Source organism: Aphidius gifuensis, linkage group LG1 (assembly GCF_014905175.1).
Source record: "Aphidius gifuensis isolate YNYX2018 linkage group LG1, ASM1490517v1, whole genome shotgun sequence".
NCBI lineage: Eukaryota > Metazoa > Arthropoda > Insecta > Hymenoptera > Braconidae > Aphidius > Aphidius gifuensis.
Window position 1 is genome coordinate 2615873 of NC_057788.1, and position 16454 is coordinate 2632326.

The 16454-nt window shown below is 28.3% G+C and overlaps 2 protein-coding genes across 2 annotated transcripts; both read left to right on the forward strand.

Annotated features, from left to right (window-relative positions):
- Nucleotides 1–12: 12 nt before the first annotated feature.
- On the forward strand, nucleotides 13–12043 carry LOC122860910 (E3 ubiquitin-protein ligase UBR5). Its single transcript, XM_044164971.1, has 4 exons — nucleotides 13–239; nucleotides 1020–1220; nucleotides 1315–11173; nucleotides 11280–12043. Exons 1-4 carry the CDS (start codon nucleotides 178–180, stop codon nucleotides 11490–11492), a joined length of 10335 nt encoding a protein of 3444 aa, XP_044020906.1. The 5' UTR covers nucleotides 13–177; the 3' UTR covers nucleotides 11493–12043.
- A 2559-nt stretch (nucleotides 12044–14602) lies between these two features.
- Nucleotides 14603–16398, forward strand: LOC122860918 (O-glucosyltransferase rumi homolog). The gene is made up of 6 exons (XM_044164991.1): nucleotides 14603–14806; nucleotides 14880–15051; nucleotides 15116–15317; nucleotides 15393–15671; nucleotides 15747–15979; nucleotides 16209–16398. The coding sequence occupies exons 1-6, from the start codon at nucleotides 14665–14667 to the stop codon at nucleotides 16396–16398; spliced, it is 1218 nt and encodes a 405-aa protein (XP_044020926.1). The 5' UTR covers nucleotides 14603–14664.
- Nucleotides 16399–16454: the final 56 nt, after the last annotated feature.

Consider the following 16454-nt stretch of genomic DNA (forward strand, 5'->3'; position numbering starts at 1 on the left):
ATATATATTAATCCGCCATTTTTGGTTTTTCTGAACGCATTTATAACGAGAGAATACGTTCTCAAACATGGCTGAATATCAGTACAATGTTTTAGTGAAATTCAGCGTTATTAAACATTAAAAAAGATATTAAAAAAATAATTAAATTAATAATTGTAATATTAATAATTGTGAAAAATGACATCGATACATTTTGTCGTGCATCCATTACCAGGAACCGATGAACAACTCAATGATAGGTAAGATATTCAACATGACAAAAGATTAAAATAATAAAAAAAAAAAAAAAAAAAAAAAAAAGAGAACGAAAATTCCGTGATGAAGAGGGTGATGATGGGCATCTAGCTTTTTTTTTTTTTTTTTCTCTTCATCATCATCTTTTTTTAATGGACATTCTTCAGCAACTGTTTGTCTTTTTCCTAAATCATCATCATCATCATCATCAAGCATTTGTCCAATCGTATTTAACCATCTTTTATCAATTTATTTTATTCTCACCATGTCATTATAAAAATAATAATAATCATTGACATGAGACATTTTCACAAATCCATTGCCACGTATTTTTCATAATTTTTATCTACAATTTATCATGATTATTACATTTTCCTAACTATTAGTTTTTTTGTTTTCTTTACTCTGGATGACCCATAATGCAATGTCCACTTTTAAGAACCCCTTTTTTTTATTCTTTTTACTCTTCTTCACTTGATATGAATAACCTCCATCAGTAGAATTGAGTAGATTTTTTTAAAAATTTTGTATGTGGTATGTCTGGGTGTATTATTGCCTCTTGTACTTTGATACTTGAATGACTGATGTATCATTGATTTTATTTATTGGTTTACCTCTTTGTTCATTTGTATTTATCATTACCACACTTTCTCTCTGACCTAACCCAACATTATTTTATTTGTTATTAAAAAAATAATTATAATAAATTACATTTTGAATAATATATGTTGATGAATTGAGCTAAAACCAAAATATTAATTTTGTAATTATTATTAATTTTTTAGACTCAAAGAAGTTGCTGATAAAATTAACAAATATGGTTTTGTTACACCAGCAGCATTTAATGCAATAAAAACATCAGTTAGACGTATTGTTGTTGGACCATCACATATTGCACTATTGCTAGATGACAATAGAATTTGTCGTGTTGCATTTACTGTTTTATCTGATCGTTTAGATTTGAGTAAAAATGAACCCAACAGAAAGTAAGTATTTCATATTTCATTTCAAAAAACAATTTAAGGGTTGTTGGATGTTAAAGATTAATAAATTTATATATATATTTTGTTTTTTTACTAGCTCGGGTAAAGGACATGGAATGGGAAATACAAATACAGCACCAAGCGGTAGTGGAGGTGGTGGAGGTGGTGGTGCTGGTGGAGGAGGTGGTGGAGGAGGTAGTAGTGGTGGAAGTCGAACAAATATATCACGTTCACGAGCAAGAATAATGCGTAGCAGTTCAGCAATACGTGGTGGTGGTAGTGGTAGTGGTTCAGGTGGTAGAATTGGACCACCAGGTGTTATTATGGGAGGTGGTAATTCTGGTGTTGGTGGTGGTAGTAGTGCTAGTGCAAATGGTAGTAGTGGATCACGTCCAATAGTATCAGTACCAGCACCATTTGTACCAGAAGATTTAATAACACAAGCACAAGTTGTATTACAAGGAAAAAGTAGAAATCTTATAATACGTGAATTACAAAGAACAAATTTAGATGTTAATCTTGCTGTTAATAATTTATTATCACGTGATGATGAAGAAGGTGATGATGCTGAAGATGCTGCTGATAGTTATGTACCAGAAGATTTAATATCATTACTTGATGGTGGTTTTAGTAATGAACATTCAGTTATAATTGATGCTGATTCAATGTTTTCAGAGGATATGTTTGGTTATGGAGTTATGAGAAATCGTAGTGGTTCATCAAGAAGACTTGGTATTGAACGTGATGCCGGTGGTGGTAGTGGTAGTGCTGGTGGTGGTGGTAGTGGTAGTGGTACTGGTGCTGGTGGTGCAAGTAGTGGTGGTGGTAGTGGTGCAAATAATAGTGGTGAACGTTCCGGTGAACGTGAACGTGATCGTGATAGTTTTTCACGTTGGAGAGATCGTCAATATCTTGGTCCACGTAGATGGCTTGAATCAGCATTAAAAGATTGTTGGGAAAAAGATCCAGAAAATAAAAAAAAAGAACTTGCATCACAAAGTCCATTATGGATATCTGAAGAATTAGAATGGTGGCATGAAAGAACATCTGAACCAGCACCAAAATTTATACATATTGCAGCATTATATAGTGAATTAATAGCTGTATCAACAACTGGACAAATATATCAATGGAGATGGTCTGATTCAGAGCCATATAGATGTATTGATAATACAAATATACATCATCCAAAAACAATAACACTTGGTCTTATTGGTGAAAAAATAATAAATATATCAGCAACAGCAATACGTTGTTCAGTTAGTACAGAAAGTGGTAAAGTTGCAACATGGCTAGATGAAACACTTGGTCATATTGCATCACGTCTTGAACATCCAGCACAAGCATTTACTGAATTTACACTTGATAGAATTGTATCATTACATACATGTGCATTATATACTGTTGCTAAACTTGAAAGTGGTACATTATATTGGTGGGGTGTATTACCATTTGCACAACGTAAAAAATTATGGGAAAAATATAAAGCTAAATCACGTAAACATCGTGCATCAACAAATATTGTAACAACACCAATTAATAATGATGATATAACATATGGTACACATGTTTGTATGAAAAATAGTCCAATATATCAACCAGGTGCTATTGGTTTTACAATATCAAATGGTGTACCAAAAGTTGGACAATTATTATCAGCAGCATGGAATTTAGATTCAACATGTCGTTTTAAAATATTACCAGCATCAACATTACAACAGCAACAACAACAACAACAACAAACGACAACTACAAATGATAGTAATAAAAGACATGAATCATCAAATGGTAATAGTAATTCAAATGGTAATAGTAGTGGTATTAATAATTTAACAAGTGGAAATGGTAGTAAAACATCAACACCAATAACAACAACAACAGCTGCTGCAGCAGTAGCAACACCAACGACGACAGCAACAACAGCAACATCATCATCGTCATCTTCATCATCATCATCAAATAATTATAAAGAAACAGCTGATAGATTAGATATGCCACCACCACCATCACCAGCATCAAGTACATGTAGTGATACTGGTAGTATAACAACAGCAACTGGTGGTCATAAACGACAAAAACGTATGGCACCAAGAAGTGAAGGTGAACCTGAAAGAAAAGATGAAGAAGAATGGCAATTAAAAGATGTTGTATTTGTTGAAGATGTTAAAACAGTACCAATTGGTAAAGTTGTTAAAGTTGATGGTCCATGTGTTGCTGTTAAATTTTTTGTTAAAGATAATATAACAACAACAACAACAGTATCAGGAACAACAACAACAACATCATCATCATTAACAACAACAACAACAACAAAAGATAAAGATAATTTATTATTATCATCATCATCATCATCATTAATGACATCTGATATTAAAGAAACAACAACAAATGACGAAGCTAAAATACTTGCTGATTGTAGATTATTGAGAAAAGATGATTTACAAGTTGTTAAAACATCAGTTAATACACGTGCACCAGATTGTTTTCAACGTACACCAAGACGTGTTAATATTGCTGATGGTACTAGTGAATTATTATTAACAGTATCAACTGATGGACAAGGTATACATGCTGTTATTAAAAATAATGCAAATAAATTAAATTATGTTGTTTATAATTTAAGTACTGGTAGATATGTACAAGATTGTTTTTTACCATCAGATATAACATCATTTATGGGTATTGATACACAAAATATTAGTTTAACAAGTGCTGGTGAAAATACAGAATGTTCAATGATATTACGTGATGGTAATAATACAATATATCCAATATCAAAAGATTGTGTTGAATCAATACGTGATCCACATTGGCTTGATTTATTACCAGTATTAACAATTGGATCATCAACAATACCAATACCAAGTTGTTCAAATTCAAATAATCTTAAATCACAAGTTGCTGTTATTGCATTGGTATTTGATAATTTATTATTAATGCCAAAAATATTAAGATGTGATTATGATGGTGTTAAACAAATATTATTTAATATTGAACATGATATTAATAAATCATCACAAATTGGACAATCATCAATAATACAAGGTATATTACAAGAACGTTGTGATGGTAATCGTAATATTTTACATACATGTATTAGTATGTGTTCACCATCATCAAATAAAGATAATGAACATGGTGGTATTGGAGGTATTGGTGGTATTGGAGGTATTGGTGGTGGTGGTAGTGGTGGTAATAATAGTGGTGTTGAACGTGAATTAATAACATGTCAAGTTGATGGTAATTCAACACCAATTGAAGAACAAATACCACCATTAAGTTGGCCACCAGAATTAGATAATACATCTGGTGAAGAAGATAGTTTATTAAGTATTGGTGCAGCAAGTTTATCAATGATGAATAAAAATAATTCATCTATTGGTATTGGTAATATTGGTAATATTGGAATTGGTATTGGTAATTCAACATCATCAACAACAGCATCAACAACAACAACCACATCAACAACAATACCAACAACAACAAATAATTCAACAAACAATGTTTATATTAGTGATTCAACTGAACGTCGTAATAATGCATTATTTATATTAAAATATATATGTGAAAGTCAATTATTTCAACCATATCTTAAAGAATTATTAACATCAAAAGATGCACAAGGACAAACACCATTAATGCTTGCTGTATCAGTACGTGCATATCATGCTGCATTAATAATACTTGATACAATTCAACGTATTGGTAAAGGTGATAATAAAGAATGTACATCAATGATATTACCAACAGATGCAAGTCCAGATTTATCACCATTATTTGTAACATGTTGTAATGATACATGTAGTTTTACATGGACTGGTGATGATCATATTAATCAAGATATATTTGAATGTCGTACATGTGGTTTAACTGGTTCATTATGTTGTTGTACTGAATGTGCACGTGTTTGTCATCGTGGTCATGATTGTAAATTAAAAAAAACATCACCAACAGCATATTGTGATTGTTGGGAAAAATGTAAATGTCGTGCATTAATATCTGGACATCAAGGTGCACGTTATGATTTATTATGTCGTCTTGTTACAAATACTGATCTTGCAACAAAAATTAATTCACGTGGTGAAAGTATATTATTATTTTTAGTACAAACAGTTGGTAGACAATCTGTTGAACAACGTCAATTTCGTTCAACACCAAGACAAAGATCAACATCAACAAGTCGTAAAACACCAACATCTGATGGTATTGGTATTAATTCATATATGCCTGAACATGATCTTGAACCACCACGTTTTAGTAGACGTGCATTAGAAAGATTGCTAAATGATTGGCCAGCAGTACAATGTATGATTATGTCTGGTGTTACTGATAATAAAAATGATCAATTATTTGGTGATGCATCATCATCAACAGCAACTAATAATCAAAATAATCAAAATAATAATAGTAATAATAACAATGCATCATCATCATCATCAGTTAAACAAAGTGGTACAGCATTACTTGATAAATTTACTCATACATTAATTGTTAAAAGTACATCTGAAATGCTTGATACATTATTAACAACATTAATACGTGAATTGCAAAATGATACAATACCTGGACGTCAAGATGAAGCACAAATTGTTGCACGTAGATTTGTTAGATCAGTTGCTAGAATATTTGTTATATTTACTATTGAAATGGCACCAAATACAACTAAAAATCGTACACGTAGTGCAAGTCAAGCAACACCACCATTAATTAAATGTCGTCGTGTATTTCGTGCATTAATAAAATTAGCTGTTGAAGAATTATGTGAAACAGCTGATTCATTAATAGCACCAGTTAGATTAGGTGTTGCTAGACCAACAGCACCATTTACATTAACAAGTTCAGCAATTGAAGTTATAAATGGTTCAGAAGAATTATTTTCAATTGAACCATTAATACCACATAGTGTACAAAATTTAAATGTTAATATGGATACATCAACTGTTAATCGTCAAGTTGGTCTATCATCATCATTAAATAATAATAATAATGTTAATAATAATAATAACAATAATAATCATGATGGTATTGTTGCTAGAGATGATAGAGATGTTGCAATGGATGATAGTGATACTATTCCAGGTTCAGCAGATGTTAGTGGTGTTATTGGTGGTATTGTTGATGATGTTATTGTTGATGGTAATATTGCTGGTGAACCAATGGATCTTGATAATGATGGTGATATAACTGATAATGATGTTCCACAAAATCAACATCAACAACAACAGCAACAACAAATTGAAGCTAATGGTAGAGTTGGTGGTCGTAGATCTGGTACTGGTGATGATGAATCAGATGGTGAACTTGATTTACTTGCTGAGGGTGAAACAGAATCAGATTCAGATGATAATCATAGTAATCAAGATGCAGCATCAGCACAAAGATCAGTACAAACTGGTGCAACAGCTGGTTCAGATGGTGGTATGGGTTCAATTTTATTATTTCCAGATGATGAATCTGGTGAATCAAGCCAACAAGAAGATGATGAAAGTGAAGCTGGTGAAACAGATGAACAAGATACTGAAGAATTTCAAATTGGTGATGAATTATTAGAAAGACGTAGTGGTACATCAAGTCATTTACATCGTAATAATTTAGCACCAGTATCAATGCAATGGGCAATTAGAAATCGTGAAACAAATACACGTACTGCTGGTTTACGTGTTAGTGGTGGTAGTAATATGATATTTATTGATCCATCATCATTACGTAGATCAACAGCAACATCAGCTGTTGCTGCTGCTGCTGCTGCAGCACAAGAACCAATAACAATGGGAACAACAGCAAGTTGTCTTGCACGTGCATTTGGTATTGTTATTAGAATGATTGCTGATTTATTAACAATGATACCAAATTATAAAAATAATGCACCATCATTACCACGTTTAATTGATATTACATATCAAGATGCAATTAATTTACAAAATTATTTAGAAGGACATTTAAAACCAACATGGAATTGGTTATTAATTGTTATGGATGCAACTGAAGCACAATTAAGATTTGGTGTATCATTAACACAAAGTGCTGATCCAACACATCCTGAACATCCATTAAATAGTGCACCATCATTGGGTGGTAATAATTTTACTGGTTTATTAAATTCTGCTGCATTATCAGTAACATTACAAGGTGCTGCTGCTGCTGCTGCAGCTGCAGCAGCTGCTGGACGTAATCAACGTACAAGTGGTATTGGTAGTACATCAAATATGTCTAGTGGTAATCAATCATCAACAAGATTAACTGTTGGTTTTGCTGGTGTTGGTGATACTAATAGAAATAGTGGTGGTAGAGGTGATCGTGATAATAGTGGTGATGCACATTGGGCAAGACGTGAATTTTTATCATATTGTTTATCATTAATGAGAGCACATAATGGTGAACACAGAGATAGTTTACCTGTACTTGATGTATCAGCATTACGACATGTTGCATATGTATTTGATGCATTAGTTTATTATATGAGATCATTAAATGAACCACTTGGTAATACAATACGTAATAGTGATATACATCAACATCAACAACAACAACAGCACCAACAACAACAGCAACAACAACAGCAACAACAACAGCAGCAACAACAAAAAGATACATACGCAGCATGGAATGATCAAGATGATAATGATAATGATGATAATGATGATGATAATAATATACATTCAGCATCAACAGCTATGGAAACTGATGCTGTTGATTATCCAGATTTATTACAAGTACCAGTATATAGTAATGTTGGTGCTGGTGCTAGTGGTGCTAGTATTATTTCTGGTACTGGTATTGGTAATAATATTGCAACAACATTAAATATACAAAATTCAACAACTGGTAAAGGAAGAAAACATCCATTTTTACAAAGATCAGATTCAACATTGTGTCTTGGTTGTCCACCACTTGATCCATTTGATACAACAGTTAGTGAAGCACTACCACTTGCTGATCAACCACATTTATTACAACCACATTCACGTCGTGAAGAATTATTTGGTGTACCAAGACAAACATCATCAACTGGTCCTAATAATACAAATATTAATACAAATCCATATGATTCATTACCATCAAGACTTGGTTTATCAGCACGTAATTCTGAAAATTTAACAACATTTAATCAAGTTATACAAGGCTCAACAATTGGACAAAATATTGTTAATATACCATCACCATCAACATCAACATCAACATCATCATCATCAACAACAACAACAATAATAAATAATCAACAACAACAACAACAGCCAGGTTGTAGTAAAAATAATGATAAACAAAAATTAAATGATAATCAAATTGAAGTTATACCTGAACAACATATTGATAGAGCACCAATTATTGTATCACCACCAAATAATCAAAATGAAACAATAACAACTGTTGCAATGGTTAATGCACCAATGAATAATAATAGTAATTCAACATCACCAAGATTACAACCACCAACATCACCATCAATAAATACCAAGAATAAAGAACAACAACAACAAAAAATAAATTTTACAATCAACAGTGGTAGTAGTACTAGTGCTAGTGCTAGTGTTGGTGCTAGTGCTAGTAGTAACAGTTGTAATAATAGTAATAATAATAATAATAATAATAATAGTGGTAGTAGTAGTAGTACTAGTAGTAGCAGCAGTAGTAGTAATAGTAATAATAGTAATAATATTAATAATATTAATAATAGTAATAATAGTGGTAGTAGTTGTGTAAACAATACAAGTGGTGGTAGAAGTGTTATTGTAAGAGCTGGCACTGTAACAGATACAGTAACAACAATAAATAATAAAATAATTGGTGGACCACCAGAAGTATTAGTTATACCAACACTTGATACACAAAATGGTAATGAAGAAGTTGATCCAGCAACAACTAGTCAAGAAATATCAGCACATGAAACAGTTGAAACAAGTCCAATTGAAATACAACGTACTAATAATATTATAAATAATAATATTAGTACAAATATATCACATAATATATTACTTGGAAGATGGAGATTATCATTGGATTTATTTGGTCGTGTATTTATGGAAGATGTTGGTCTTGAAGCTGGTTCAATTGTATCTGAACTTGGTGGTTTTCCAGTTAAAGAAGCAAAATTTAGACGTGATATGGAAAAATTACGTAATTCACAACAAAAAGATATAACATTATTAAAAGTTGAACGTGATAGAACACAATTACTTGTTCAAACAATGAAAGAATTAAATACACAATATAATCTTTATAATCGTAGAGCATCAAATACACCACCATTAGCTGTTAATCGTGTTAAAGTTACATTTAAAGATGAACCTGGTGAAGGTTCTGGTGTTGTTAGAAGTTTTTATACAGCAATTGCTGAAGCTTTACTTGCTAATGATAAATTACCAAATCTTGAAGCAGCACAAGTTGGATCAAAATATTCACAATATAATGTATTACAAAAATTAAAAAATCGTGATAGAGATCGTGATTTACGTAGACAAAATCCAAGATCATCAGCTAAATATCGTGAAGCAAGAAGAACATTATCATTTGAAGCACGTTCATTTCATCCATCAACAGCATTAGTTGAAATTGCAAGTGGTTCTGGTAGTGCTAATAATCCTGGTGGTAGTGGTAGCGGTGTTGGTCTTGGTATTGGTATTGGTGGTTCAACATCATCACCATCATCATCATCAGCAACAACAACAACAACAAATCAAAGTGGTAATACTGGTTCTGGTAATAATTCTGCATCAAGTAGTGGATTAGCAACAACAGCAGCAGTAGCAGCATCTTCATCATCATCATCATCGTCATCATTAAATAGTAGTCATATTGTACCAGGTTCTGGTGGTAATATTGCTGTTAATATTTCAACACATAATATTGGAGGAAGTAGTAGTAGTGGAGGTGCAGGAAATAATGCTCCAAATGTATCACACATATTATCAAATAATGAGCATTTAACATCACATCAACAAACACTTGGTGATAGAATATATCCAAAAGTACATGCATTAAAACCTGGTTTTTCTGAAAAAATAACTGGTATGTTACTTGAATTATCACCAGCACAATTATTAATGTTATTAGCATCTGAAGAAGCATTACAACAAAAAGTTGATGAAGCATATGAATTATTACACAGTCATATACATGACATGACTAATGAAGCATTACTTGATTTAGATGTATTCAGTTTAACTGAACGTGGAAATAATAGTAATAGTGGTGTTGGTGGTAGTGGTACTAGTGGTGGTAGTGGTAATAAAAAGAAAATTGATAATACAATGATTTATGATACTGAAGATAATGCACCATTATTTTATGCACCAGGTAAACGTGGTTTTTATACACCAAGACAAGGACGTGCTAGTTATGAAAGAATAAATGCATTTAGAAATGTTGGAAGATTAATAGGATTATGTTTATTACAAAATGAATTATGTCCAATATTTTTAAATCGTCATGTTATTAAATATATATTAACAAGACAAATACGTTTTCATGATCTTGCATTTTTCGATTCAGTTATATATGAAAGTCTTCGACAATTGGTTATTGATGCTGAAACAAAAGACAGTAATAGTTTATTTTCAGCTCTTGATTTAACATTTAGTATTGATTTATGCCCTGAAGAAGGTGGTGGATCAATTGAATTAATACCAAATGGACGTGATATTGAAGTAACATCAACAAATGTTTATGATTATGTTAGAAGATATGCTGAAATAAGAATGATTAAAGTACAAGAAAAAGCACTTGAAGCTATGAGAGAAGGTGTATTTGATGTATTACCAGAAGGTGCACTTGATGGACTTACATCAGAAGATCTTAGATTACTTCTTAATGGAGTTGGTGATATTAATGTATCAATGCTTATATCTTATACATCATTTAATGATGAATCTGGTGAATCAATGGAAAGACTTGTTAAATTTAAACGATGGTTATGGTCTATTGTTGAAAAAATGACTCATGTTGAACGACAAGATTTGGTAAATATATTTATTATTATTATTATTATTACCTATATTGTTTATTTTATTTATTTATTTATTTATTTATTTATTTATTTATTTATTTATTTATCTATTTATTTAGGTTTATTTCTGGACTGGATCACCAGCACTGCCAGCAAGTGAAGATGGTTTTCAACCAATGCCAACAGTTACAATAAGACCAGCTGATGACGCTCATTTACCAACAGCAAACACGTGTATTTCACGTTTATACGTTCCATTGTACAGCTCTCGTCACGTATTGCGTCACAAACTTTTACTTGCTATTAAAACTAAAAATTTTGGATTTGTATGAAGTGTAGTAATTAACTAAAAAAAAAATCAATTATAAATTATCAATTTCTTATTATTCGTGATTTAATATTTGCGTGTTTTTCATGCAATCAGGCATATGCCTTGTGCCCCAATTAATCATAAGATTAAGAGATAAAATAAAATTAAAAAAAAGTTATAGATTGTTATTTTTTTCTTCTTTTTTTTTTTTTTTTTTTCCTTTTTTTTTTTTTAGATAAAAAAAAAAAAAAAAAAATATACAAAAAAAAGTAATAAATGAAAAAAAAAAACAAAAAAAAAACAATAAATTTGTAACATTTATAAATTTATATAATGTAATTATGGAGTATTTTTGACTTGAAAAAAGAAAAAAAAAAAAAAATAATCTTTTTTTTTTTTGTTGTTTATTATTATTAATTATTATTATTATTATTATTATTATTTCTTTTTTGCTTTATACTTGATCATCAAATTATGATAAGATTTTATGTTAATGTGTCATATTTAGACTTTATATAGTAACTACAAATAAAAAATAAAATGAATAATAAAACAAAAAAAAAAAAAAAAAAATTAATAATAATGCATTTTATTGTCTCTTTTTTTAAATAGTGTGATACATTTTTTTTCGTATATATTTATTTATGAAAATTGGAAAGGAATTTATTGATAAGAAGGAAAAAAAAATCCAGATAAATCAGCTGTAATTTTTTTTAGTTTCCAATAGAAATAAAAATAAGAAAAATTCTTCAAATAATTCGAAGGTTTTTTTGAAGAAATAAACTTTAATGTTTTTTTAAAAATACATTATTTTTTTTATTTATACAAAAAATATTACGAGACTCATCAAGAGCTTACAATAAGATATTTATTTTATTTAAATCAAGTTTTTTACATTTAGGTAGTTTGATAATAATTAAGTAAATATAAAACAATTTTTTTATATTTGTTATATTTATAAATGCGAAGCCTAAATATTCAACTTTTATTTATTTGATGTCTGGAAAAAAAAAAACTTAATATGTCCTCTTATCAGGCACATCCACGTTTTTGTTTTTTAATAATAAAATAAAAATGTAACATAATCTTCAGATACGTCATCAAAAAATATATATCATATTAATATTTTTTTATTATTTTTGAATTTATTCAATTTTTATAAAATATATTTTTTTTATTTATTTAATTTTACACATCTTGGGATTATAAATTATTTTTAAATATTTTTTTTTATTTTTTAACTGATGAATTTTTTGAAAAAATTAATTACTTATATTATTTATTTTATAAAATTATTTTTTTTAACTTTCAATGATCATTGTAATTGAATATTTTTTCATGATGAAATTAAATTATTAATTTTTTTTATATTATTTTCGTATTATTTTTTATTAATTTTTGATTAATTAAATAATTTTTGTTGACAATGGAATTTTCCAGCTAAAATAATCGACAATAAAACCTTTTTTTTCGATATGAATAATTGCGATTGATGAATTTTTAAATGAATCATATTGAATATCAACAAGTGGATTGTGAGAAATGACAAGTGAAAAATTAACAATGAGACCTTTAAAAGTATCAGCTCCAATAATTTTAATTTCATTATATTCCAATATGAGATTTTGAAGTGTCAATCCATAAAATGCTCCAGCTTCAATATTTTTAATTTTATTCCAACTTAAATCAATTTCTTTTAATGAACGACAACTGGTGAATATATTTTTTGTAATTTTTGTTATATTATTTTTACTTAAATTTATGTGAGTCAAATTATCCATGTTATCAAATACTCCATATTCAAGTGTTGTCAAATAATTTTTTGAAAATGATAATTTTTTTATTTTCATTTCAGAAAATGTATCAATTTCAATGTTATAAATTTTATTATCATTCAAGCGTAAAATTTCAAGATTTATTAATTTTCTAAATACATTTCTGGCAATAGCAATGAAATTATTTGAATTGATTTCCAAAATTTTAAGTTTAATCAAGCCTTCAAAGATACTTTGTTGAAGATCAAAAATTTTATTTGATGATAATTTTAAAATTTCAAGATGCTTCAAAAATTTAAATGACAATGGTTGAATTTTATTAATTGAATTTCCTTGTAAATCAAGCTCAATAAGTTTCGATTGAAAATTAAAAAAAAAAAAATCTTTAATTTTAGATAAATTACTGTTTGATATTTTTAAATATGTGAGATTATTGATACCTTGAAAAGCTGAGTTAAATGAATTATTTTCATCAATTGTTAATGTTAAATAACTTAACTTGTTCATTTCTCTGAAGAGTCCTGGTATTAGTTTGACAATTCCTGTTTGTATATCAAGATGAGTCAATTGATTCAAGCCAGTAAATGATTCTTTTGAAATATCCAAAGTTTTATTAGCAAACTTGATGATTAGTTCGGTTATTGACATGTTCTTAAATGCATTTGCAGCTATTGTAGTTATTGCTGAGTCAGATATTTGAAGATACGGCGAATCTTGGTCACCATATTCCTCGCAGCTTTTCAAAATATTACCAGTGTAACATATTTTGATGTGATTATTTCCTGTTTTCAAATGAGTACTTGTGCAACTTTTTCCATAAATATTACAATTTATTTTATCAATTGATGAAATGATTATTATTGATCCACAGACAAATAAAATTCCAACGTTTTTCATTTTTGGAAACAAAAAGAATTTGTCAAGTTTATAATCGTTGAAATTTATTTTTATTTCTAAAACAAATTAATTTTTTTTTTTGCTCCTTTACTTATGTATATATATTACACTCTCTTTTACTTTTGAGAGTAACATTTATTTTTTTTTTTTATACAAATGACAATTTTTTATGTTTGTCTTTGATTTAAATATCCAATTTAAATAAATCAAAAGTTTTTATGACAATACAACGACAATAGAGAGCACTTATCAGCCTCGTGTGTTTGTATATCATATTAGTTAAATAAGAAAAAAATTATCTAAAAAATTCATTATGGCTTCAAAAATTATTAAATTTTTTTTTTTTTAATTTACAGACTAATTATAATTTGAATTTTAAAAATAATTCAAGTACCAACTGTTGGTAATGTATAACTAGAAGAAAAAAAAAATATATATATACATTATACCTGTCAAATTGTGCACAACAGGTTTCTTGTTGTTGTTGTTGTTAATTATAAATGTTATTCAACTAATTTAATTATGGATAAGTTAATAATTTTATTGTTATTTTTAACTCTATTATTAAATCCAATTAAATCAAATGATTCACAGTGTTCAATTGACAGCACAGAATCATGTTTACAAAAAAATGTCAAAACATCATCAAAATTATCAATAAAAGGTACCATAATAATAAATAAATTAACTGTAACATTAAAAAAATATTAATAGCTATATTTCAATATTTTTTTTAGACATAGATAATAAATACAAAAAATTTTATGAAGCTATAAATAATGCTGAAGATAATTATCAAGAATGTGAATTAAAAAAATGTGGTTGTTTTAAAAATGTTATTAATAATGATTTAAAAACATTTAAAAAAGATGGAATTAGTGAAAAATTAATTGAACAATCAAGACAAAGGTAAATCAATTTTAAAAAATCAATATAAATAAAATAATTATATTAATTGTTTGTTTATTTATAGAGGAACAATTTATCAAATTATAAATGGTAGTTTGTATAGATCAAAAGATTGTATGTTTCCATCAAGATGTGCTGGTGTTGAGTATTTTATTAAAAAAATAATAAACAACATGACAAATATTGAATTTGTATTAAACACAAGAGATTATCCTCAATCCAACAAAATATTTGGTCAATCATTGCCAATTTTTTCATTCAGTAAGGTAAAATAGCAAAATAATAAATTGATAACATTTCAACTTAATAAATTAAAAAACAATGGAATTCTTTTTGTGCAGACTTTAGAGTATTTTGATATAATGTATCCAGCTTGGTCATTTTGGGAAGGTGGTCCAGCAATATCATTGTATCCACGAGGTCTAGGAAGATGGGATCAACACAGAAAATCACTAAACAATGCTGCTGATAATAATGAATGGAATAATAAAATTGATAAAGCATTTTTTCGTGGATCAAGAACAAGTGATGAACGTGATAATTTAGTTTATTTAAGTAGAAATAAACCAGATTTAGTTGATGCACAATATACGAAAAATCAAGCATGGAAATCAGATAAAGTATAAATGACTTTGATTTTTTATTATTTGATTCTTGATGATTATTTATTATTATTTATTATTTATGTTAATTAGGATACACTTGGTAGACCACCATCATCAGAAGTTTCACTAGAAGATCATTGTAAATATAAGTATTTATTTAATTATCGTGGTGTTGCTGCATCATTCAGACATAAACATTTATTTTTATGTAATTCATTGGTATTTCATGTTGGAGATGAATGGCTTGAATTTTATTATGAGTCAATGAAACCTTGGATTCATTATATTCCAGTTGAAAAAAATGCCAGTCAAGATGAATTGGAGTAAGTTTAAAATTTTTATTTTTAAATCATTTTATTTTTATTGATAAATCATATATACTAGTTTATTAAATTTTACTATTTTTTATTTCTTTATAAAATAAGGTTTTCGTATCATCTTGGTTTTTTCGTTTCAATTTTCTATTATAAATTTTAGTTTTATTAAAAAATAAAATGACAAAGATATTTATATAATTTTTTATTGAAAAACAAATTTAATTTTTTGTTTCAGAGATCTCATAACATTTGCCAAAGAAAATTATAGTATATCCAAAAAAATTGCTCAACGTGGAAGAGATTTTATTTGGTATAAATTACGAATGGCTGATGTAACATGTTACTGGAAATCATTACTTAAAAAATACTCAAAGTTATTAACATATCAAGTCAAATTAAGACCTGATTTGATAAAATTGACTTAAAATTTTCACTTTGAAATAAAGCATTTAAAAATATGAGACTGAAAAAAAAACATTAA

What these genes read in the sequence shown, in the direction of transcription:
- LOC122860910 (XM_044164971.1), top strand. Translation starts at nt 178, where the DNA reads ATGACATCGATACATTTTGTCGTGCATCCATTACCAGGAACCGATGAA. An exon ending in GATGAACAACTCAATGATAG is followed by an intron (nt 240 to 1,019) that starts GTAAGATATTCA and finishes TTAATTTTTTAG; the next exon opens with ACTCAAAGAAGTTGCTGATA. An exon ending in ATGTTGAACGACAAGATTTG is followed by an intron (nt 11,174 to 11,279) that starts GTAAATATATTT and finishes CTATTTATTTAG; the next exon opens with GTTTATTTCTGGACTGGATC.
- LOC122860918 (XM_044164991.1), top strand. Translation starts at nt 14,665, where the DNA reads ATGGATAAGTTAATAATTTTATTGTTATTTTTAACTCTATTATTAAAT. An exon ending in ATCAAAATTATCAATAAAAG is followed by an intron (nt 14,807 to 14,879) that starts GTACCATAATAA and finishes TATTTTTTTTAG; the next exon opens with ACATAGATAATAAATACAAA. An exon ending in GCCAGTCAAGATGAATTGGA is followed by an intron (nt 15,980 to 16,208) that starts GTAAGTTTAAAA and finishes TTTTTGTTTCAG; the next exon opens with AGATCTCATAACATTTGCCA.